General features: G+C 33.5%; 1 protein-coding gene across 3 annotated transcripts in view; it reads left to right on the forward strand.

Annotated features, from left to right (window-relative positions):
- The window catches only part of KIF2A (kinesin family member 2A), a 72,629-nt gene that overhangs the window by 44,315 nt on the left and 4,882 nt on the right, over window positions 1–23,432 (forward strand). The window contains exons 5-20 of one of the 3 annotated variants that reach the window (XM_044916827.1): window positions 1,901–2,023; window positions 2,584–2,684; window positions 4,890–4,985; window positions 6,492–6,546; window positions 6,940–7,102; window positions 9,602–9,692; window positions 9,821–9,884; window positions 10,602–10,693; window positions 11,082–11,224; window positions 11,603–11,807; window positions 12,695–12,805; window positions 13,847–13,914; window positions 17,018–17,131; window positions 18,028–18,178; window positions 20,483–20,584; window positions 23,024–23,159. In XM_044916827.1, coding sequence (XP_044772762.1) covers window positions 1,901–2,023; window positions 2,584–2,684; window positions 4,890–4,985; window positions 6,492–6,546; window positions 6,940–7,102; window positions 9,602–9,692; window positions 9,821–9,884; window positions 10,602–10,693; window positions 11,082–11,224; window positions 11,603–11,807; window positions 12,695–12,805; window positions 13,847–13,914; window positions 17,018–17,131; window positions 18,028–18,178; window positions 20,483–20,584; window positions 23,024–23,159 — 1,815 coding nt within the window. The remainder of the gene's footprint in view (window positions 1–1,900; window positions 2,024–2,583; window positions 2,685–4,889; window positions 4,986–6,491; window positions 6,547–6,939; window positions 7,103–9,601; window positions 9,693–9,820; window positions 9,885–10,601; window positions 10,694–11,081; window positions 11,225–11,602; window positions 11,808–12,694; window positions 12,806–13,846; window positions 13,915–17,017; window positions 17,132–18,027; window positions 18,179–20,482; window positions 20,585–23,023; window positions 23,160–23,432) is intronic. The other 2 variants (XM_044916826.1, XM_021702034.2) reach the window with 2 other exon arrangements.

A 23,432-nucleotide genomic window follows, 5' to 3' on the forward strand; every position in this document is an offset into this window, starting at 1 on the left:
AAACATTTGTCTATTAATTTTGTCTATTAACTTTCTAGTATGGCCCCAACAAGGTAAATCAAAGGTGAATATTGCCCTTGACATTATTATTCATTTACACTTTATGTGGCTAATTTGAAGATTGGTATCTTCTTGGTTTCCTAATACAGTAATGTCAATAATAGGGGCGCCTGGGTGGCTCAGTCAGTTAAGTGTCTGCCTTCGGCCTAGGTCATGATCTGTGGGGTCCTGGGATCGAGTGCCGCATTGGGCTCCCTGCTCAGCGGGGAGCCTGCTTCTCCACCTGCTTCTCTATGTGCTTCTCCCTCTCCCTCTGCCCCTTCCCTGACTCACGCTCTCTGTTTCTCTCTCTCTCTCAAATAAATAAATAAAATCTTGAAAAAAGTCAAGTATATAAAAAATGATTTATTAAGGTAAGTGACGAATATGAAACTCTGTTATATGCAATTTTTGATTAATCTCCTTTACCCAATAACTTTGCAGATTTGAGAAGAGTATCATGAGAAAGAAAGGAATGGGGCAGTTGTCTGTTAATTGAGTTCACAGTAGTAAATCTAATCCCATTTTACATGACTTTCTGGCTAACAGTCTTCCCAAAAGATTCATGGGTAACTTGGGAGTCAGCTAAAGAAAAGTTGAACGGGTACAATTTGTAGTTAATTGCAGGTCTTCCGTGTATTTTCAGCAAGGAAATGTAAAGCACAGTTAATTTCTTTTCTCCTCTTCAGCAATTCAGAATTGTAATTTCTGGTGGTGATGTTTCTCTGTATGTGGGGATGGTGGGGCAGGACAGGCATTAGGTATTAGAAGAGAGATTGGAGGTAGAGGGAAAGTCCTGCACTTTAAACACTATCCTTCCCTTGTGTGTTTGAAACTTTTGAAAATTTATATTGCTTTGTAAAATGTGGTGCTTATATTTTACTTCATATTTATTTTTCCACTTTTATAACATATATATTGGGAAATTCTCTGCTGAAGATTTGCATCTTTGAGGAGCAAAGAGTGGGATTTGCAATTATAGGGAGGGTTGAAGGAGTGTTTTTTACTTTATGTACTTCAGAATTGTGTAAATTTTTCAAAATGACAATGCATTTAAATTTAAAATTTACATTTTGCACACTTAAATATATATATTTTGGGGGGGCCCTTTTAAGATTTATTTATTCATTTTAGAGAGAGGGAGAGCTCGAGCGGGGCAGAGGCAAAGAGAGAGGGGGAGAGAGAGAAAGGATCCTCAAGCAGACTCCTTGCTAAACGCAGAGCTGGACGCAGGGCTTGATTCCAGGACCCTAAGATCATGACCTGAGCCGAAATCAAGACCCAGCCACTCAACTGGCTGAGCCACCCAGACGCCCCTGCACACTTACATTTTTTAAATGATTATTAAAAATCAAGCTTGAGGGCGCCTGGGTGGCTCAGTCGTTAAGCGTCTGCCTTCGGCTCAGGTCATGATCCCAGGGTCCTGGGATTGAGCCCCGCATTGGGCTCCCTGCTCCGCGGGAAGCCTGCTTCTCCCTCTTCCATTCTCCCCTGCTTGTGTTCCCTCTCTCGCTGTCTCTCTCTCTGTGTCAAAAATAAATAAATAAAATCTTTAAAAATAAATAAATAAATAAATAAAAATCAAGCTTGGCTTTGGTTTTTACATAAATTATTCAGATTGAGTTTTGTAGCTAAAATTACATTGGTGGAACCCCAGTCTCTGCACATACTACCTTGAAAACCTCTTGGCTTGTTAGTTTATTGAACAAAATTGATTATTACATATTCTCTTTATACCCACATAAGTAGAAAACTGACAGCTTATAAGTATCAGTTCTTTTGAGATATCTCTGTTCCTTTTACTAGGGTTCACCTTTACTGATTTTCTGTTCTGAATTTAAAAATTTTGTTTCACTTGCAGTGGTTGGTTCTGCACGTGCACGGCCTAGTCAGCTTCCTGAGCAGTCTTCCTCTGCACAACAGAATGGTAGTGTTTCAGATATATCTCCAGTTCAAGCTGCAAAAAAGGAATTTGGACCCCCTTGTATGTAAATCATGTATCAAGGATTCAGTCATTTTAGGCATACATGTATTCTCTCTTGGTCATCCTTAGAAGTCCCCAAATGGTAAAGAGTCTAATTATAAGCTTGATTGCAAATCTGTGGAAGATTTTTTTTTTTGTTAGTTTGGTCTGTTAATTGGGTTTTGAAATGTGTATTTTGGAGAAAATTTACAAATACAAAATTATAACAATTTTTCACTTGCTTTGAATTTAAAATTCTGGTCAGATGATAATTTGACAGATGTTATGGAAGTATTTCTTATACTTCTCAATCCTTTCCAATTCATACATCTGTGATTGTAAACCAAGAGATGACATGTATCAGTATGTTAAAGTCATTTTTCTTGACTGCTATCTGTATATTGTCCTGTTCCTAGTTTTGTTAAAGCAGCTCATAAGTGCACATAGTTGTTAAAGGCATGCCTTGTCACTGTGTACCGTTTTTTGGGTGTATGTGATGAAATATACATAAAATTTTTGTGTGTAAGTACACTACTGTAAAAAAGAAAGCTGTACTTCTACAGCTCATCTTTTTCTTTCAGCACGTAGAAAATCTAATTGTGTGAAAGAAGTAGAAAAATTACAAGAAAAACGAGAAAAAAGAAGACTACAGCAGCAAGAACTTAGAGAAAAAAGAGCCCAGGTTTGTAACAGAAACAAATTTTGTTTATGCATGAACTGAAGATGTAGATGGTGTCAGTGAAAGTGATTTGCTTTTGAAAAAGTATTTGAGGCATTCAATTAAAGATTTCAATATAGTTCCTTTAGTTGAAATCTAAACTGATAATGAGAAATAATGTAAACTCTTGTGAAAATACGTTACCGTAACAGATTTTTACTACATGTACTTTTCACATTTTAGTGGATATGTGTAGCCCTAACATTTGTTCCATTTTGAATAATAATCCATTGTGTTACAATTCTAACGCAGCCATTACACCTTTCAAGAATAATAAGACTTTGACTTTCTAAAAAGATCTAAAAATATATTCAGAAGAGTATCTAGTTAAAGTAGATGATTATAAAGTAGACGATTATACTACAAATTTTATTACTGTTTTTCCATGGTTAGTAAATTCAGCATATGAATGAAAGGGGAAATTCTGTTTTAATTTATACTAGATATTAAAAGTGTATCTCTGTTGTGCCTCCCATGTTCCCTTTAGATGGTAACAAAACTTTTTACTAACAATGGAAAAATTATATAGAAGACTGGTCTTCTATCTCTATATAGGTCTTCACCTATTAGAAATTCTGTTTCTGTACATATAATTTCTAGTGTATTATATCTATTATATTCTTAGAACTTGTTCCTCTATTAAAACGTCGGGATTGTTTCTTTATTTAGAAGTATATTCAAATGCCCTTAATCATAAAGAAGTTGTGTTATAGAATTAGGAACCAGTATAAAATTCAACTTGAATAAATCAGGTTATATCTTAAAGTGTTCTGAGAATGGCCAGTTGGGTTTTGAAATAAGTCAAACACAATACAGATAGATCTGCTGATACTTAGCACAGATGCCACCTGGTGTTTCCTATGGGAACCTCATAATATTTTCATATCTCTTTGTGATCTCTTAATTTTAACTTTACATTCACTTTTTCCATTGACATAGTTGTTGTTGTTTCCTAAAAGAAAGTTAATTGAAAGTAAGTTTCATTAACAGTTTTGAAATTTATATTCAAAGCAAATCTGTACATGGTGCATGAAAAAAATCTGACTTCTTAGAATGTTTAATAATTTATTACTCATGGCTAAGAGAGGCTGTTACCTATTGATACGTGTGTCTTAATCTGAATTTTCTCAGTTTTGAAGCAAAAAAGTAAATTGCAGTCAACATTCAGTAATTTGAATTTTAAAAGTTTCAAAAATTATCTTGTCTTTTGATTCCTTTAAGTCCTGTCCATTTGAGGTGGTTTTACCGTGCCTTAGGTTTTTAAATTTTTTTAGAGAGTCAACCAAAACAGAAAACATAAATGAGTCTGTGTTTCTACTTTGCTGGATCACTGGATTAAGCATGGCGAAGAAAAATCTGATTAAATGAATTTTTGTAGAATTTCAATTTTTCTAGAGTTCTTTACTGATGTTTAAGATGAGCGCTATTTCTCTCTTGCTTCATTTTCTAGGATGATTAAGTCATATGTGTAACAGATGAATTTTTGAAATAATTCAAGGGTGGTTTTTTTTTTTTATTAAAGATTTTTATTTATTTATTTAACAGAGATAGAGAGCACAAGTAGGCAGAGCAGCAGACAGAGGGAGAGGGAGAAGCAAGCCTCCTGCTGAGCAGGGAGCCTGATGTGGGCCTCGATCCCAGGACCCTGGGATCATGACCTGAGCCGAAGGCAGCCACTTAACCGACTAAGCCACCCAGGCTCCCCTCAAGGGTGGTTTTAATGAGGAGTGTTTGGTTTACAGTTAATAACAGAATGTATGTAGGCTAACAGAATTATGTATTTAATATGAAATATGATTACTGGGCATATTTTTAATCCTGAACTCGGAAACTAAATTTTATGATGCCTCTAGTTTGAGTTTGGGCTTGGCAATGACACAATCTCCTGATTGATTGATTGATTTTTTAAAAACTTAAAAATAAAACAGACACTCCACAAGCTGTGAATTTAATTTTAATTTGCAAGCCATATTTAATTTGCAACAGGGGCAGCTGGGTGATTCAGACACTTAAGCGTCCGACTCTTGATCTCAGTCAGGATCGTGAGTTTAAGCCTCACATTGGGCTTCATGCTGGGCGTGGAGCCTACTTAAAAAACAAAAACATAAATGCAACAATATCCATTATTGTAATGATAATAAATGATGAATTTTCTCTGTCTCCGTGTAGGATGTTGATGCTACAAACCCAAATTATGAAATTATGTGTATGATCAGAGACTTTAGAGGAAGTTTGGATTATAGACCATTAACAACAGCAGATCCTGTAAGATTCTTTGTAAACTATTGTTGTGGAATTTTTTTATGCTGTTAATAAAAAAAAAAAAAAACATGTTCACTGCCCACTTAATACTGGATTTAGCTATGTAGTGTTTTTTTTTTTCTTTATAGGTGTACATTCCCCGTGTTTTAAGGTGAAAATCAAGAAATCATTCACATTTATGATTATCTCCCATAATTTGATTTATCAGACATGCTTCCCCACAGAGATGTTCTTTTCAAAGCAAAGCCTCTCTGTCTTTGGTAGAGCAGAACAGCAGTTAAAGGAATGATGTCAGAAGACCCATTCTCCTTTCTGACCATCACTGAAACTTTTATCCCAGTTCCAAGCTTATTTCCTCTTTGATTTGGGCTATAAATTCCCACTATCAAACTAATTTTTTATTAGTTAATTTGTTATTTTTAAATAAATGTTAGTCTGGCTTTTTAACAGTAAGTGATGGTTGTTGAGGACCATACTAGACCAGAAATCTAGTGCTCAAAAAATATTCTGCTTCCCTATTACTCAACTACTTTCCTCTTGAAGAATGAGAATTTTTTGGACAGGGATTATTTTGTGAGTAATTGATACTTAAGAAAGAAAAGTAATCCATCTGACCTAGCATATACAGAATAGCTTGGGTACATAAAATACATTTGTGTCAGGCTGATGTATTGTTTAGGATTTCAGAGAGTTGTTGTTCATAATACTTGTGTGTATATATTAGTCCTTGCTACACCTACATGTATTTAATCTACTACATCTGATTGGCAAACTTTTTCTTAAAAGGCCCGGATAGTAAATAATTTTGGCTTTGTGAACCATATGGTCTTCATCACAACTACTCAATTTTTCCTTTGTAGTATGAAAGCAGTGATAGGTGATATGTGAACAAATGAGTGCAACTGTCTCATTAAAACTTTACAAAAGCAGGTAGTGGGCTGGATTAGGCCCGCAGACCATATTTTGCCAATCCCTGTGTTATAGATTTATTATTAAAGGGGAAGTATTAGGAGCATAAATTTTATGCAAAAATATTTATGTGTAAGAATTGGCTATTATAAAATTTTTGGAGTTATTTTGCTCACTAATAATCTGAGAATTGCATTTCTTGCTATTCTTAGTTATCTTTGTCAACACCTTTCCCTTTAATCAACCTGACAGTATACCACTTGGTAGGAAATTTTGCTTTTGTTATATGCAGCATATATTGAAGTAAGGCAGCTTCCTAATGTGAACCTTATGCTACTAATAGGAACACTAGAGGCCTCTACGAGTTATTTCCTAATTGTTTACCAAATAACAAAATGAGTACTTTTCCATTATGCTCAGAATTTTAGAAATCATTGTCTTTTAACTATTAAAATTTGTACATCCTAATTTGTTTTTTAAGTTTATTTATCCTGTTTATGCAGTGCATAAATTTCTAAAATCTGTAGGAAATATTGCATAACTGACTTTTTCGTGTTTTATATAATTGATAAATATTGAAATAAAATATTTTATTTCTAGATTGATGAACATAGAATATGTGTTTGTGTAAGAAAACGACCACTCAATAAAAAAGGTATGATGCTTTTTGAACTCTTAATGAAAGGTTGATTTTGTCCAATTGGTATTTATTTTCATGATAGCAGAAATTAAATTCATTTGGAAGAGTTAAATATAAATCATTTTATTTGTACATAATCATTATGCAGATTTCTTTGGTTAGATCTGCTGATTTGTTATTACTCTATGAATCATTCCATTTCTGGTTCTTGCTTCACATAAATTTTGATAGTATTTTTTTTTTTTACTTGGTTGTTGAAATATGTCTTCTTGAATGGCATATTTATGAGATATTTATATTTATAGAATTAATACTTCTATTAAAATTCTTATTACTTTTTTAGAAAGTACTTATTACATTGAAATGCTGTGAAAATTACTGGGCATTGATTTTCATTTATTCTTTTAGAAACTCAAATGAAAGATCTTGATGTAATCACAATCCCTAGTAAAGATGTTGTGATGGTACATGAACCAAAACAAAAAGTAGATTTAACAAGGTACCTAGAAAACCAAACATTTCGTTTTGATTATGCCTTTGATGACTCAGCTCCTAATGAAATGGTTTACAGGTAGGTAAATTTGTTTTAAATAACAGTTTTGTTCTTATGCTGTATATTTATCACCACCCTGAAGCTTGCATTGATCTTGGCATATCTCTCCAAAGTGGCAATATGCTTTTTTATTCTGAGTTTAAACAAAGGTTATGGTATAAACACAATAATGAGTATTACTACCTGTTCCCTTTAATCCTTCCCCAAAATCATAGTTTTTATTACTAATATATACATATCTCATACATTTTATTTATATATGGATAGGAAATTTCTGGAAAATGTAGGCGTTTTCTGTAGTTCTAGGAATTTGATGTGGTTAGAAGGGGACTTTTACTTTTTGCTTTTTAATTTCTGTTTTAGTAAAGAAATTTGGAATATTTGTTATGTCCATAAGTTTTCTAAACCTTTATTTCACATGTTACCACCATTTAAGGAAAAAAGGTCTGTAAACCTACTTGCATTTGCCGAATTTTTATCATCTTTGAGCATTGGAATAGTTGTAATACATGAAATTCTATATGTTCACTTATTCAACTTATAAACAACACAAACTTAAAAGTATTACACATTGATATCCCAAAGTTGAATGCCAAATTTAGATTTTCATACATAGTTTGTAAACATTGCCTTCTAATTATAACAGGTCAGTTTTAACAGCAGTGCTATTTTAGTCTATATAGGACTGTCTTGGCAATTACTTGAATACTTTTTCATTGCCTTTTCATTTTATAAATATGGCTGGAAAACAGAAAATTAAAGACTTAATAAGAGTCCTAAGAATTGAAGACTTATTAATGAAATATTATTGAGGTCAGCTCCATTGGGCTTAGGCCAGTAAACTGGGAGTTCAGTTGTAAAGAAAGAGAAAATTAAAGAAAGTGTGAATGCTAAATGGTATTATGAAGAATTTGTTTTAAAAGGGAACTATTAATATAAATTGTGTATTTTTTACCTGAGAATAGAGTCCTCTTCTTACCCCTGCTTGCTACTCCCTTCTCTACTTCCACCCCTGCTTCATAAAATATGTCTGACTTTATAATTATAAGGTATGTTTCTCTGAATATGCTAGATTTAGTAAACATTCTGTTTTACTTTATATATATGCTTCTTAACTTTACCAATATTGATGCTATCCCCTTTATTTAGCTTTGAGGGAATTTGAGGTAGGCCTTTTTTTGTCTAATCACTCTGCAGACTCATTCTCTACTTCCATTTGACTACTTTTTCCTGCTCCTTTTGTTCTGTACCTTTTTCAGTTGTTCCTTTAAAAAAATTGAGCAGAACTGTATAAAATGTTCCGCATACATTATTTTGAAGCCTATATAAAAAAAAGATTTGTTTCCACAAACTGAGGGTTGCTGGAGTGGTGGGGGGTGGCAGGGATGGGGTGGCTGGGTGATAGACATTGGGGAAGGTATGTGCTATGGTGAACGCTGTGAATTGTGTAAGACTGATGAATCACAGACCTGTACCTCTGAAACAAATAATACATTATATGTTAAAAAATAAGAAGAAGATAGTAGGAAGGGAAAAATGAAGGGGGAGAAATCAGAGGGGAGGACGAACCATGAGAGACAATGGACTCTGAGAAACAAACTGAGGGTTTTAGAGGGGAGGGGGTGGGGGGATGGGTTAGCCTGGTGATGGGTATTAAAGAGGGCTCGTTTTGCACAGAGCGCTGGGTGTTATACGCAAACAATGAATCATGGAACACTACATCAAAAACTAATGATGTAATATATGGTGACTGACATAACATAATAAAATTTAAAAATTAAAAAAAAAAATTGTTTCCCATTACAGTTTTTAGAGCTCTGCCCAGTGAAGTATTTCTTATCCCTTTTTTAATTTTAACTCTAGCAGTGATTACAATAATAGGTTTAAAAAATAATTCAAGCCATAATAATTTTGCATCCTTCTCCTGAACTAAGACTATCAACTCCAAACTCAGTGTCTTATAAGTATAATCTATATTTACTTAGCTATATTCAAGGAAATCCTGTCACTTTTCTACTTGGGTAGATGGCCTTAAGATAATATTTTTATAGTTTTTTTTTTTTCTCTATTGAGATTATCACTCTTTTGATTAGATTTCTGTTAAAACTTTTAATCCTGGTGGTGTGGGTTTTTTGGTTGGTTGGTTGGTTTTTTGCTCTTCATTGTATAAACCTTACTTGTCTTGCCTAATATGATTTTTTGTTGTTATTTTTTAAAACTTTCATATTGTCTTCTATATACACATGTCTTAGCTCAGTTACTTCCTTTTTCTTGGTCCATTGTGACCGTTGTTTATTATGGAATTACTTGAAATTATGCTTTAAATAGCTTTAGGCAATTTTAGGATAAGATTTAAAAATTTTAACGAATCAGTGGGCTCAGTTGTAGTCTGACAGTTGAGCCCATTGATTTGTTAAAAATATTGGTATGAGTTTTGTTTATTAATAAGACTTGGTATTTTATTTACTTAATTTAAATATTGATGGCACATTCTGACTAGTGCATTCTAATTTTAAGGTTTACAGCTAGACCACTAGTGGAAACTATATTTGAAAGGGGAATGGCTACATGCTTTGCTTATGGGCAGACTGGAAGTGGAAAAACTCATGTGAGTAATTCATTAGTTACATCCTCCTATGCAGCTTGTTTATTTTCCTTATGGCTTAATTCTAAGACCTAAATTCTTAAGATTTATTCCTGAATAATATCTATTATTATTTCTTCTTTAACATGTAGACTATGGGAGGTGACTTTTCAGGAAAGAACCAAGATTGTTCTAAAGGAATTTATGCATTAGCAGGTAACCGTCTTTTTTGCATATCATTTGTAATATTCTTGAATATTACTCAGGTGGCTTTGAAATAAAACTTGGAAATATTGTTCAGGACTTTCAGGGTAACCATAAAGTTAAATTTGTATGTTATGTCAATTTTAGGTTGTTAGACCACTTGAAAAGAACTGTGAGATTAAGCTTTTGGGACAGGAATCTTGGTTATATTTGTGTCATTTTAATCTGGCATATTATTGGAGCTTAGTATTTGTTGTTGAAGCTTATTAGTATTTGTTGTTGAATAGCTGATGTGTGAAAAGCTTCTGTTTGGTGTGGTTATGGGAATAACCTTGCTATGACCACCTATAATTTTATGTTATTTATAAGAATAAGTAGTAGCATTCTTTTATTGAATATGAAAGAGAGTGGCATCTATACTTAAGTGTAAAAAAACTATTACTTTTTTTTTTGTAAAAAATATCTAAAGATAGTATTTGCAGGGTGCCTGGGTGGCTCAGTCAGTTAAGCATCTGCTCATTCGTGATCTCAGGGTCCTGGGATCGAGCCCCGCATCAGGCTCCCTGCTCAGCAGGAAGTCTGCTTCTCCCTCTCCTTCTGCCCCTCTCCCCTGTTCATGCTCTCTCTGTCTCTCCCTCTCTCTCTCAAATTAAATAAAATATTTTTTTTTAAAAAAAGGTAGTATTTATAAAGTCTTAACACATTTTCTCCATATGAAATTCTTGACAGCTCGAGATGTCTTTTTAATGTTAAAGAAGCCTAACTATAAGAAGTTAGAACTTCAAGTATATGCAACGTTTTTTGAAATTTATAGTGGAAAGGTAAGTGGAAACTTTAAAAAAAAAAAACCTGATTTTTTGGGAGAGGGTGTTAAATTGTAGTTTAATATATGTATAACATAAAATTTAATACTTTACCCATTTTTTTGTGTACAAGTTCACTGGCATTAACTACATTCATGTTGTGCAGCCATTGCACCAAAAATTTAATATGTGTTAGAATATTCTAAATATATATGTGTTAGAAGAATAATATACTAAAATATTAGTATTTTGTTGAGATTTTTAAAAATTCCCTTTGAAAGTCTCAGTTTCAGTATTGAGCATTATTATTCTAATTTTCTGAAATAATTTTTGGACTCCGATTCATTTTTATAGAACTGAGTCTTTTCCTTTAAAGCTAGTTTTCTAATTTTTTTTTTTTAAATAGGTGTTTGACTTGCTAAACAGGAAAACAAAATTAAGAGTGCTAGAAGATGGGAAACAGCAGGTTCAAGTGGTGGGATTACAGGAACGGGAGGTCAAATGTGTTGAAGATGTACTGAAACTCATTGACATAGGTAACAGTTGCAGGTAAATTTCATTTTAACTAAGAAAGAGAAAATTAATTTCTTAATCAGTTTTAGATAATTTGGGTATCTAAACAAAGCAAAGGTGTTACTTAATGCATCCTGGTAGTAAAAATTTGTTCATAAAAGCATTTACTGTTACATGTAACTTTGAGTGATATCTACTATATTGATAATCATACTACAAATATACTAGAAGTATGCCAGATTAAAGTGTATGAATCTGGCTATGTTGAAGTGTTTTAAGTTAGATTGTCCCTTTTGTATTTAAAGGATGGAAGCTGGATAGTTTTTTGTGGGTTCTTTGATGAAATACTGTGGTTTACAACATATAAAAACTGAAGTTTTTTTGGTATCTAAAATAACCTTAATCACATTGTAGAACATCCGGTCAAACATCTGCAAATGCACATTCATCTCGGAGCCATGCAGTGTTTCAGATTATTCTTAGAAGGAAAGGAAAACTACATGGCAAATTTTCTCTCATTGATTTGGCTGGAAATGAACGAGGAGCTGATACTTCCAGTGCAGACAGGCAAACCAGGCTTGAAGGTGCTGAAATTAATAAAAGCCTTTTAGCACTCAAGGTAAATAACATGGATTTAATTGTGAAAAATCTTTTCCTTTTGACTTTAATTTTGTTTAGAGTAGCTACAAAATCATAGTACATGTAACATTTAGTGAGGAAGAGAGGTTATCCGAATTTATTTATGTTTACAGTTATTGATTTATATTATACCCAGGAATTTTCTTCACACATACTCATTTTTTTTAGAGTGAATAAGGGATCTAAGATTCCACAGGGTTTTAATTAGTCATATTATCTTAGAGGAAGGCAAGGAACCACAAAACTCAGCTAAGAAATACTGTCTCAGAAAAATGTAGAATGACGAATATTCTATCCCTTCCTTGAATAGAAAAAGAAGGATTGGGGGTGCCTGGGTGGCTCAGTTGGTTAAGCATATGCCTTCAGCTCAGGTCATGATCTTGGGGGTCCTGGGATCGGGTCCTGGGATGGAGTCCTGCATCAGGCTCCCTGCTCAGGGGGGAGTCTGCTTCTCCCTCTCTCCCCACCTTGCTTGTGCTCTCTCTTTCTCTCTCAAATAAGTAAATAAAATGTTTAAAAAAAAAAAAGGAAAGGAAGGATTGGTAAGACTACAAGAAAACATTCTGTGTTTTTTCTTTTGTCATGCCACTTTCAAAGTTTAGCTTTATATCCTTCAATCTGTTACTTCTAAATATTAGTCAGAAGAATCTTTTGGAATAATAAGTACTTTGTTGTTGTTGTTACTGTTTTTAATTTCATTTTCTTAGGCTTTATGAGACCATCTTTAGTATGCTCTAAACCTGTTAGTAGGATTTCCAGAGCCAATCAGATCTTAAATGTTAGAGTTATAATGAAAGGTCTTTTAAGTATATTAATTAAGATTATATAAGGAGCCTAATCTGTGAAACTTGCTTTCTTAATTTTCAGGAGTGCATCAGAGCCTTAGGTAGAAATAAACCTCATACTCCTTTCAGAGCAAGTAAGCTCACTCAGGTGTTAAGAGATTCATTCATAGGTGAAAATTCTCGTACCTGCATGGTAAGTTTATGTTTGTTTATTTGTTTTGTTTTAACCCTGAATAATGAATAACTCACAATATCTATGGAAAAATTATAATGCACATTAATAACAATCATTTAAATCCTTCTATTGTGAGAGATACAGTGATACTTAAGATGTGGTCCCTGCCAGTCTGATAGAGAGGATTATATTGCAGTTATAATGCATTCTACTAATTCCAACATCTGAGTCTTCTTGAGGTTGGTCTTCATTGATTTTTATTTTCCTTGAGTATGGTTCACACTTTTCTTTTTCTTAGTATGTCTAGTAAAATTGGTTTATATAATTTTTATTATGAATAAATACTTATACAGACACTCTGGATTCTCTTATGTTCTAAAGATTATTGATTTTTTGTTGTTTTAGCAAGAAGTGAACTTAATTTATCTCAAACTCTTGTCTCCCTTGCTTTGGGCAGCAGCTGAAATTGAAAACAAACAGTTCTTTTAGACTTAGCTATGTTACTTGGAGTAGGCCTTATGTATACCCGGTTCAGGAGTCAGCCAGAGATTTGGGCAGTTTATATGTACAATTTTTGGTTGCCAAGATTACCTCCCTCCATGATTATCTTTTCTGGGACAAACCTTACTTTCTAGCTGCTTTAGTTTCTACCTTCAAATTCTGTCCTTTAGTTTAACCAGTGAAATTCCAGTTTTCTAATGAAGTTTTATTTGCCCTGTGTGACAGCAGCGGGGCTTGCCCTTAAGCAAAAACACTGTTGTGTGGGGTGGTGAGGGGGTAGTGGGAACACTCAGTGCTATTCCCTCCTAGGTGTTGACCTCCATTTTCTGTGTGATTTAAATCATTTTCTGGTGCTTTCAGAGAGTTGTTTATATTTTATGTGGCTTATAGTTATTATCTGATTGTGGGGGTGATACAGCAAATTATCTTGGAGTTTAGATATCACAAATGTTAATTTTAAATAACCACTTTAGGATTAGATCTTAATGAGCAATATGTTGATAAGACTGTCTTCATCATTTATAACATTTTCTTTACCTTTGCATTTTTCTCCCTTAGATTGCCACAATCTCTCCAGGAATGGCATCCTGTGAAAATACTCTTAATACATTAAGATATGCAAATAGGTATGCAAAATAGTTATTTGGTTTGAAATTTGAGGGGAGTAGGGCAGTATTTACTTTGGCTTAATACCTGATAGGATGACTTTTATTATTTTTTTTCAATTTTAAAAAATTTTTTGCATGTTATTCATTAAGGTGATGTGTAGAGTCATTTGGTCAAGTTCTGAAAATAAATGGAAATGTGTTGGGTAATTTGGAAAGAGATTTAGATCTTTAGTAGAATTGGTCTTTCTATCCTAGAACATGATTACATTTTTCTGTTTCACCAAGTTAGTTATATTTCATCTTTTTTTACTGCGTTTAAATCATGTAAATTTTTCCTATTATATTAAGAGTCTAAGTGAGTATAAGGGGATCAGTCTTTATTTCTTAAATTGTTTTATGTATTTGCTAAAAATTATTTCTGATAATACTAAATGCCATGTGTAGGAAATCTAGGGTTTGAATAAGTAATGATAGCACATTTTTTTCTGGTGTTCTATATGAGTTACATTTTATTCATTGTCACTAGTGTTACAGAATTTAATGGACATGATGTTATTACAAATGAAAGGACAAAAAGCATTATAGACTTAAAATAATGCCCTTGGAACTTTGGATTGCGATAGACAGATTTATATTTGTTCCATAAATTGTTCCTGTTGCTCTTGTTTTGAAAAAATGACTTTGTAGTTTTCAGTTTCTCTTATCACGTATTGCATTTGTGATTTTAATTGTTAGAGATCAGATTCCTCTTTGTATAACATTTCTACTATGGACATTCCCTTAATTTTGCTGAATACAAGTATTTGTCCTATTTATTTTAATTGCTATAGAAATTCTATTTTTAATCTTTTTTTATAAAACAGGAATACATATGTATACAGAGAAGTACTGGAAACATAAGTGAATAATCTAATAAATATTTATATAGTGTAAATTCCTATTATCAGATTGGGAAATAGAACATTTCTACCTCTCTAGAAAGCTCCCCATATGTCCCCTCCTGATTACAAATCCTGAATAACATGTCCAAATCCATTAATCTGTCCCCCAAGGTAGACATTGCCTTGACTTCTGTGGCATAATTTTCTTGGTATTCTCCTTCTTTTTAAAAATAGTTTTACCACCTATGAATGTATCCTTGAACAACATAGGTGGCTGTATTTGAACTTTATATAAATGGGGTCATACTCTTTCTTTTGTGATTTGATTTTGTTTCAACTGAAGAGATTTTTTAAAATGATAGTAAAAACCGTTGGAAAGTATAAGCCTATTGACATTTTACAAAAAGATATTAAAATAACTTCTTTAAAAATATAATGGAACTTTATTTCTAAATTTAATCCTTTTTAAACTTTGAATTATGGGCTCTGAGCTGCAAACATTTATGGTACTTTTAATTCATTTTTATAATGAACATTTTTGGTATGTGGGGTTTTTATCATTAAAGTGCTTCTTCAAATTGTTCATGGGAGAGTTGAGCAACAGCCTAGTATAGCAGAATATTGCCATGTTATAGAATTAAAACAGACAAGACCCCTCCATGTCTTCAGACTTCTAACTGCAAAGGAATCTCCCTAATTTGAAAATGCTGTATCTGGCCATTCCTCTAGTTTATTTAGGTCCAAGTAAATGTTTTAATTTATTATCATGTAATGTAGTTCATCTGCAACATGACTAACCATCTGGGACAAATAATTCTGTCTTTTCTTTCCAAATCTCTAGGAATAAAGATTTTCAACCTCCCTTGATAGCTCATTTGAGGAATATAATTCCTGCATATAGTATTTACTGTTTGAGTTGGACAAAAGCCCTTGGAATAGAGGAAAATATTAGCCTATTAGGGGCGGATAGGTTATCTAAATTATCTAAATTAGGAGATTCTGATAGAATCCTAAATGGAGTTGGGAATAAAAAGAATCACGTTAGTGTTAGAAATTTAGATTTTGTCAGTCTGTATGGTAAATAAGCTTTCCAAAGTGACTATTTATAGGATGAAGGGCAGCTGAATCTAGGATTGAACCTGGGACAGCAGGCATTACCAGTAGGTCAAAGAAAGAGTGTAAGTAGAAGAAATAAATTAGTTTGATCTACATGAAATTATTAGTTTGATCTGTATGACTATCTATAACCCAACGAAACAGTAATTTCATTTAGATCAAATCTAAAAGAAGTAGTGAGAAAAAGATGGTCAGTATATTGGATGCTTAAGTAACATAATGTTTGTACTCAAAGCTAGGTTTGAACCTCACGCCACATTCTCACTGAATGACATTGGGTAAGATACTTTATTGCTCTGAACCAATTTCTCATCTGTAAAGTGGCAAAAAATAATACCACAGGATTGTTGTAAGATTTATATAATATAATGCCTAAAATTTACAATCATAATACCTAACATGTAGGAAGTACATAATAAATACAGCTTACTGTTATGAAATGGGATGACCCCAAGAGGAACGTAGGGAATCACAGAGATGGTGTCAGAAAAGCCATAGTTTGGTTAAATATAAATATCAGAGACATTACCAAAAGCAATTTAAATTTCATTGCTAAAGAGGCTTTTCTTAACCAGGGTTCTTCATCTGAACCAAACACAGAAAACTATTTGAAGAACTGCTTTCTCATTTTGTACCGTGGATGGAACCATCCTAGATGCATAGGAAAGAAGTTAATTCATTACAAACAGTGGATGCCAGAAGGACTTAATACTCTCGTGTTCTGTTTTAAAAGACTGCAAGAGTATTGAGGGCTCACTGATGCTAATAAAATATTTGCAGTATTGACTGCACAAGGAAATTTGATTAATCATCATGTAGCTGTAAAGAAGGGGCATTTAAAATTTAGGTGATGGTCTGGTTAAACTTCTAGGAAGGATCATGAGAAAAGGGGAAAGTATACCAGAAAGGAAGGACTATGGACTAAGGAATCGATAGGACAGAAAAATTTGAAAACTTCTTAAAATTAATTATTTTTAAAGTAATCTAAATACACTAAGTCACAACAATGTTGATACCTTTTTTTAAAAAAAATTTAAACTGAATATGAAATAAAAACTTGAAATGTGCATTGCTGTCTTTATAAGAGCATTTTCTCTTAATTTGTTGCTGTTTTGGTGCTGCAGAGTAAAGGAGTTTGGAATTAGTCCATCAGACATTCCCTTCTCACAGGGTAGTGGCAGTCGCCCTGATCTCTCTCCTTCTTATGAGTATGACGACTTTTCTCCTTCGATTACCAGGTCTACTTTCTTCTATGCATAAGATGTTTATTTTCATAGTTTCTTTTGAATTGTGTTACATATAAATATTTCATTTATACTTTTGTTCTGAGCCATTTTATTTTTCATTTTCATTTCATTTGGCAGGTGATGATTGTACTGCATGATCTTCATTTTTGTGTACTTTATTAATTTATTTGCTTTAAAATGTTGATTTAGAATTCAAGCTTCCTGTTTCCCCTCATATTTTTAAGGATGATGTCATCTTTGCATATTTATGGTTGAAAGGTAAACGGTCTTGTTTAAAATGAGAAGTTTACCGTTATTCTGTATGTTCTTACAAATTTCCTTGCCTGCAAGGAAATAACAAAGATCCTCTTGATTTAGAACATGTACCCTCCCACTGTGTAAACTGAAGTATAATAGTTAAACATTTTTTAAATTATAGAACTTTGTAACTTATAATCTTCATACATTAGAAATATGATTATTTCACATGTAGCTATTTTAATAGAGCATTATAACAACTAAAAATCTACAAAGTATATTAAGTTCTCTGATTTTGGCAATAATCATTTATTGATCTAACTGCTGTTGTTATCATTTTTCTGTTTATATAATTTAATTGCAAAAACAGTTTTACTTTGAAATACTGAATCTACGTACTTTTGCTAATTGTTATTATGCACAATAATTATCTTTGAAATAATTATACAGTTACCTCAGTAAATTCTGAAAGTTCAACAGCCAAATATCCCTTTAGTCTTTACACAGATTTCAGGTAAACTTGATCTGGAAAGCTGACATCATCAGTCTTAATATGTTAATTAAATTGCCTTTTTATTGAATAGGATGGTAGTTTCTTGTTCCTTTGCATGTGTGTTTGTTAATTTTAGGTACCTCTTATGTATTTATAGGGTGAAAGAATTGACTGTGGATCCAACTGCTGCTGGTGATGTCCGTCCAATAATGCACCATCCACCAAATCAAATTGATGACTTAGAGGCACAGTGGGGTGTGGGGAGTTCCCCTCAGAGAGATGATCTGAAACTTCTTTGTGAACAAAACGTGAGTGACAATATAGTTATAATGACCTGATTTTAGTTCATTTCATCAGTAGCAGAACTTAATGATTGAAAACTACCATCTACATCAGGGGTCAGCCGACTACAGCCTATGAGCCAGCCATCTGTTTTTACACTGATTTTCTAAAAGGGAACTTGGGGTTCCTGGTTTAAAAGAAGAGTTCTAAACTTTGAACCGTGGAAAATAAAAAACTGAAAATGAGATCCTGGCCTTAGTCTATCTCTTATCCAAAAGTTTTGAAGGGTGGTATAGTTGCTTTTTGAATTCTTGAAACAAACCATGCACTGTACCTAGGTATGGTGCCTCTTAAGGATTTGGAAAACGAAAAAAAGATAGGCCCCCTCTATAGCAGATCTTTTCAGTTTTATTCTTCTATCTGCCAGGTTGGGTCTTTGTAGGACTTTAATTTGGAGAGGTTGGCTAGGACCGGTGCAGAAACTTAAAGTGTAACATCATGAGTTCTTGCAGCCTCCTCCATATTTGAGAGTGTGTGGGTTTCTCTGAATTTTTCTACTCCCAGGAACTATCTTGAGGTGGTTCAGCCTTAGCTTTTAGTCAAGTTTACTGGTGCATGTGTACCTTTTCTTATTGTTATATTAAAGTCTTAACAAGGTAAATTAAAATGGGTTAGTGTCTAAGACATGTCCTACAGATAAAACCAACACAAGTACACAAAGTAGAAGATAATAAAGAACGTTAGCATTCCAGAACTAGTTGTATAGACAAAGTATTCTAAGTAGACCACACGGAAGTGATAGGAACTTGGATAATATCTTAAAGCAAAGGAAAGAGGACATTCTGGGTTTGACAGGGAGGTGGGCAGATAAAATGAATAAAGTTGGTTGAGTGTGTTTATCGTATGATATATTGTATGCCTGCATGTCTTAAGAAAAACAGATGCTTGTTTCCCAAAGAGAAGATAAAAAGTTCTTTGGCCAACTTGATTATATATATAAACTTCTAGGGATGGTAGCATACTGATTGAAGTCAAATGTCTACTTATGCTATTTAACCAAAATTTGTACATACATACAGAATTCTGTATCTTGTTTGAAAAAAATTGCTTTTTCTACTCACATTTTATAAATCAATTTTAAGTAAACCTCATCTTAACTAAAGCCACATTTTGAGGAAATAAATCATTAGACGTTGGGGTTGGGAAAGAAGCTCAAAAAAGAAAGCAAGGCTAGAGAAATTTTCACTTGATGTAGGACTAAGAATATGTTGTATTTATGTCTATGGGTTTTTTGTTGATGAGGTAAAGTTGTCAGTTGTCAATTAAGATTTCTGTAAAAACTGGCAAACATATTGTATGGTGTAATTCAGAAATTAAGATTTAGTAAGAGTTGACACCTTCAAAACACTAATTTGATAGTCACAGTAATAAAAGACATTATCTTGAAATCTCTTCTGATAAAAGATATTTAAGACATACATATGGCTTAAATTATTAGTGAAAAGTAAACAATACTGAGGAAATATTTTAGCATATTTACAACCTGTATTAAATGTATTTTTGGGGGCACCTGGGTGGCTCAGTTGGTTAAGTGACTGCCTTCGGCTCAGGTCATGATCCCGGAGTCCCGGGATCAAGTCCCGCATCGGGCTCCCTGCTCAGCAAGGAGCCTGCTTCTCCCTCTGACCCTCCCCCACTCATGTACTCTCTCTCTCTCTCTCTCTCTCTCTCTCATTCTCGCTCTCTCAAAATAAATAAATAAATTTTTTTTAAAAAAATGTATTTTTGAAAAGTTGCATTATTCCAAAAGAGATTGCCTTTTTAGGGTAATTCTGCAATAAAGCCTGGACTAAGTGAAAACCACTCCTCACTGATACGCTTAAATTTGGGCTGTCTTATTGAGTGTTACATCAAATACTTTTGACCCATAAAAAGAAGTTGTGGCTTCGCCTTTTATATTATATTTTAGTAGTCTTTATCTTGCAAACTTCCTCATTTTCTAAATGACATTTTTATAAATGATGTGGAAAACTACTTTTATGTAACATTTAAAATGTAAACTTGGGGCGCCTGGGTGGCTCAGTTGGTTAAGCGACTGCCTTCGGCTCAGGTCATGATCCTGGAGTCCCGGGATCGAGTCCCGCATCAGGCTCCCTGCTCAGCGGGGAGTCTGCTTCTCCCTCTGACCCTCCTCCCTCTCCTGCTCTCTGTCTCTCATTCTCTCTCTCTCAAATAAATAAATAAAATCTTTAAAAAAATAAAAAAATAAAAAAATAAAAAATAAAATGTAAACTTTATGTCCTAATTTTTTAAACTATGCTCATCTTAAGGAAGAAGAAGTTTCTCCCCAATTGTTTACTTTTCATGAAGCTGTCTCACAAATGGTAGAAATGGAAGAACAAGTTGTAGAAGATCACAGGGCAGTGTTCCAGGTAAAGTAAGACAGGACCTTTCATCAAAATATTTCTGTTAGAAAATGAAGAACTTTCATAATACTTTGAATGTTATTCTAATGTAAAAAATTACCGTTGTGCATGTATTGTATATATGTTTGTAGGGTAGGGTATGTATATGGGATATTTTGAACAGAAAATGAATGGTGGTTACAAACAATGTTTTTTTTGTGCTATGATGAAAAGATCTAGTTTATTTACTACTGTTCTGCTTTATTTGCTTTCATTAGTTGTCCATTTTTAGAGAAGGGTTGAACTTCTGCCCTCCACCACCTCTTTCTCCATGTTAGGCCAGTTTATTTGACATCAGTAAGAAAAACTTCAAGGCGTTATCAGAACAGTTGAGGAAGTATCTTCCTTTGCAGAGGTGGAAGATTACTTTAGGAAAGGGAAGGTTATTACAGTGACAGATGAGTGAGGGGTGTTAAATCCCTGCCTGTTGCAGTAACTCGTGACGTACTCATCCCATTGTACGTTCAGCCTATTAAAAGCATTGTATGATTTACTGTATGATTTCCTTCCCCTACCCCTCACCTACTCCCTTTCTAACAAAATATCCTGGAGAGTGATACTTACGAGGAAGTGGAGGTAACATTTAGACATCATTATGGAGACTAAATATGTTCTGAGAAAAAGGTGAACAATAGCTCACTCTTTCTGTTGACCTGTGTGCCTTCTCTGATGTTTGAGAAATATTTATTTGTAAACAAATATTAATGTGACTCAGCTGTAGGCCATTTAAACACCTGGATAAAAGGCTCAAAAATTTAAGAGAACTATTTATTTTATAAGTTGAGAATAGGATATACCCTCATTAAAACTGTTACAGTTTTGGGATGCCTGGGTGGCTCAGTTGGTTAAGCGTCTGCCTTCAGCTCAGGTCATGATCTCAGGGTTCTGGGATCAAGTCCCGCATCGGGTTCCTTGCTCAGTGGGGAGCCTGCTTCTCCCTCTGCCTGCTGCTCCCCCTGCTTGTTCTCTTTCTGTCGCTCTGACAAATAAATAAATAAATAAAATCTTTTTTAAAAAAAAAGGAAAACTGTTAGAGTTTTAATCAAACCCTTATTATGAGAATCTATTTAGAGGCCTGGGTGTTTAGATTAAATCAAGAAAGGACACTTGTAATTTAAGTTGTCTTAAATTGTCTCTGTCCTTTCGGAGCAAGGTGTTAGTCATACAAAGACCATCATTTCCCACTCTGCCATTTTATAATGAAATCTAAAAGGTCTTTGTTTTTTGTCAGAACTGGTTATTTTTCAGTTTCAATCCAGTATTCTTTTTATAATTTGATTTATTGTTCCTATGTACTGTGACCTGCCATTTCTCAAAATAGGGTTTTGTTTTAAAAGATTAAGTGGATAGCTAAAGAAAAAAAATACTGGGGTGTGTATATGTATTTTAATTGATACATATATGTACGTAATTTTATAATAGATATCTGTAGCTAAGTTGCTAATTCAGCCTGATTATACATAGTATAGTTATAATTAGTCGGGGCGCCTGGGTGGCTCAGTTGGTTAAGCGTCTGCCTTCAAAGCTCAGGTCATGGTCCCTGGGTCCTGGGATCGAGCTCCACATTGGGCTCTCTGCTCAGCGGGGAGTCGGCTTCTCCCTTTCCCTCTGCCCCCCCCAACTCATGTTCTCTACCTCAAATAAATAAAATTTAAAAAAATAATAATTAGCTATTAAATTGCATTGAAAGCTAGAAAGACCTAACAAAACCTCTTTAATTCAGAATGATCAGAACTTGTTCATGATCTGTATGATTCATGACATTGCTAGGAAATGACACTTATAAACTCCACCTTATCTGAAATCACTTAAGAATGAATGGTTTCCTTTAAAACATTTATGAATAGTAAGTAGCTACTATTTAGTGATTTGTTTGACTCTTCTAAAATTGACTATCCATCGGTCTCTTACAGTTAAAATAATTTTGAAGACCTAGTGTTTAGAATTTGGGGTTAACTTTTGGTCTAACTACTGTGAGGCCCCAAATGGATTTGTAAATTCTACATGATTTGCAAGTTCTGGGCTACCATAGACCTCAATAGGTTGCTCAGTAAGCTTTATTATACCATTCTTCCCCAATTTTAGGGGTAGCTACTTAAGTTTTGAGAATTATTGTGCTCACTGATTGATAATGTGTTTGATTCATTCCCTTCCCCAAGCCCTTACCCAGGGTAAAGGAAAAGTAGAAAAATGAAGTTACCTTGCTTGGCTTATCATATTTGTGTTTATGTTAGAATTTAAGGAAATATTTCTTAATTTTACTTTGTAAATAAAGATGTTTTATACTTATTAATATTTTAGAGAATACCATCTTAAGTATGCTTGAATATATTTAACATACATGAAATTTGTAAATTGGTTTCTTACAAAGAGGCTTATTGGATTGTTGAATTTTTGTCCTTTTAGGAATCTATTCGATGGTTAGAAGATGAAAAGGCTCTCCTAGAGATGACTGAAGAAGTAGACTATGATGTAGATTCATATGCTACTCAACTTGAAGCTATTCTTGAGCAAAAAATAGACATTTTAACTGAGCTGCGGGGTAATTCCTTTTTCATTTTAGTGCTTGAAATCTTCATCTTCATATGTAATTGGTGGCAGGATTTCATACTGCAAGAGGATATCCGAAATAAAAATTATGGGCACCATTTAATACATTTCCAGAAGTATAAAGACAGACCAGTCATTCTGTTTTTTGTATGTAAAAAAGAAACATGGAGTATCCTTTCAAGTGCTCTTTAGTTGTCTTTTTCTTTTAGGCATTTGAAAAGATAAAAGCATCTTATGATTAAAGAGGGAAAATGGATTTTAACAA

This window comes from Neomonachus schauinslandi, chromosome 7 (genome assembly GCF_002201575.2).
Source record: "Neomonachus schauinslandi chromosome 7, ASM220157v2, whole genome shotgun sequence".
Classification (NCBI taxonomy): Eukaryota; Metazoa; Chordata; class Mammalia; order Carnivora; family Phocidae; genus Neomonachus; species Neomonachus schauinslandi.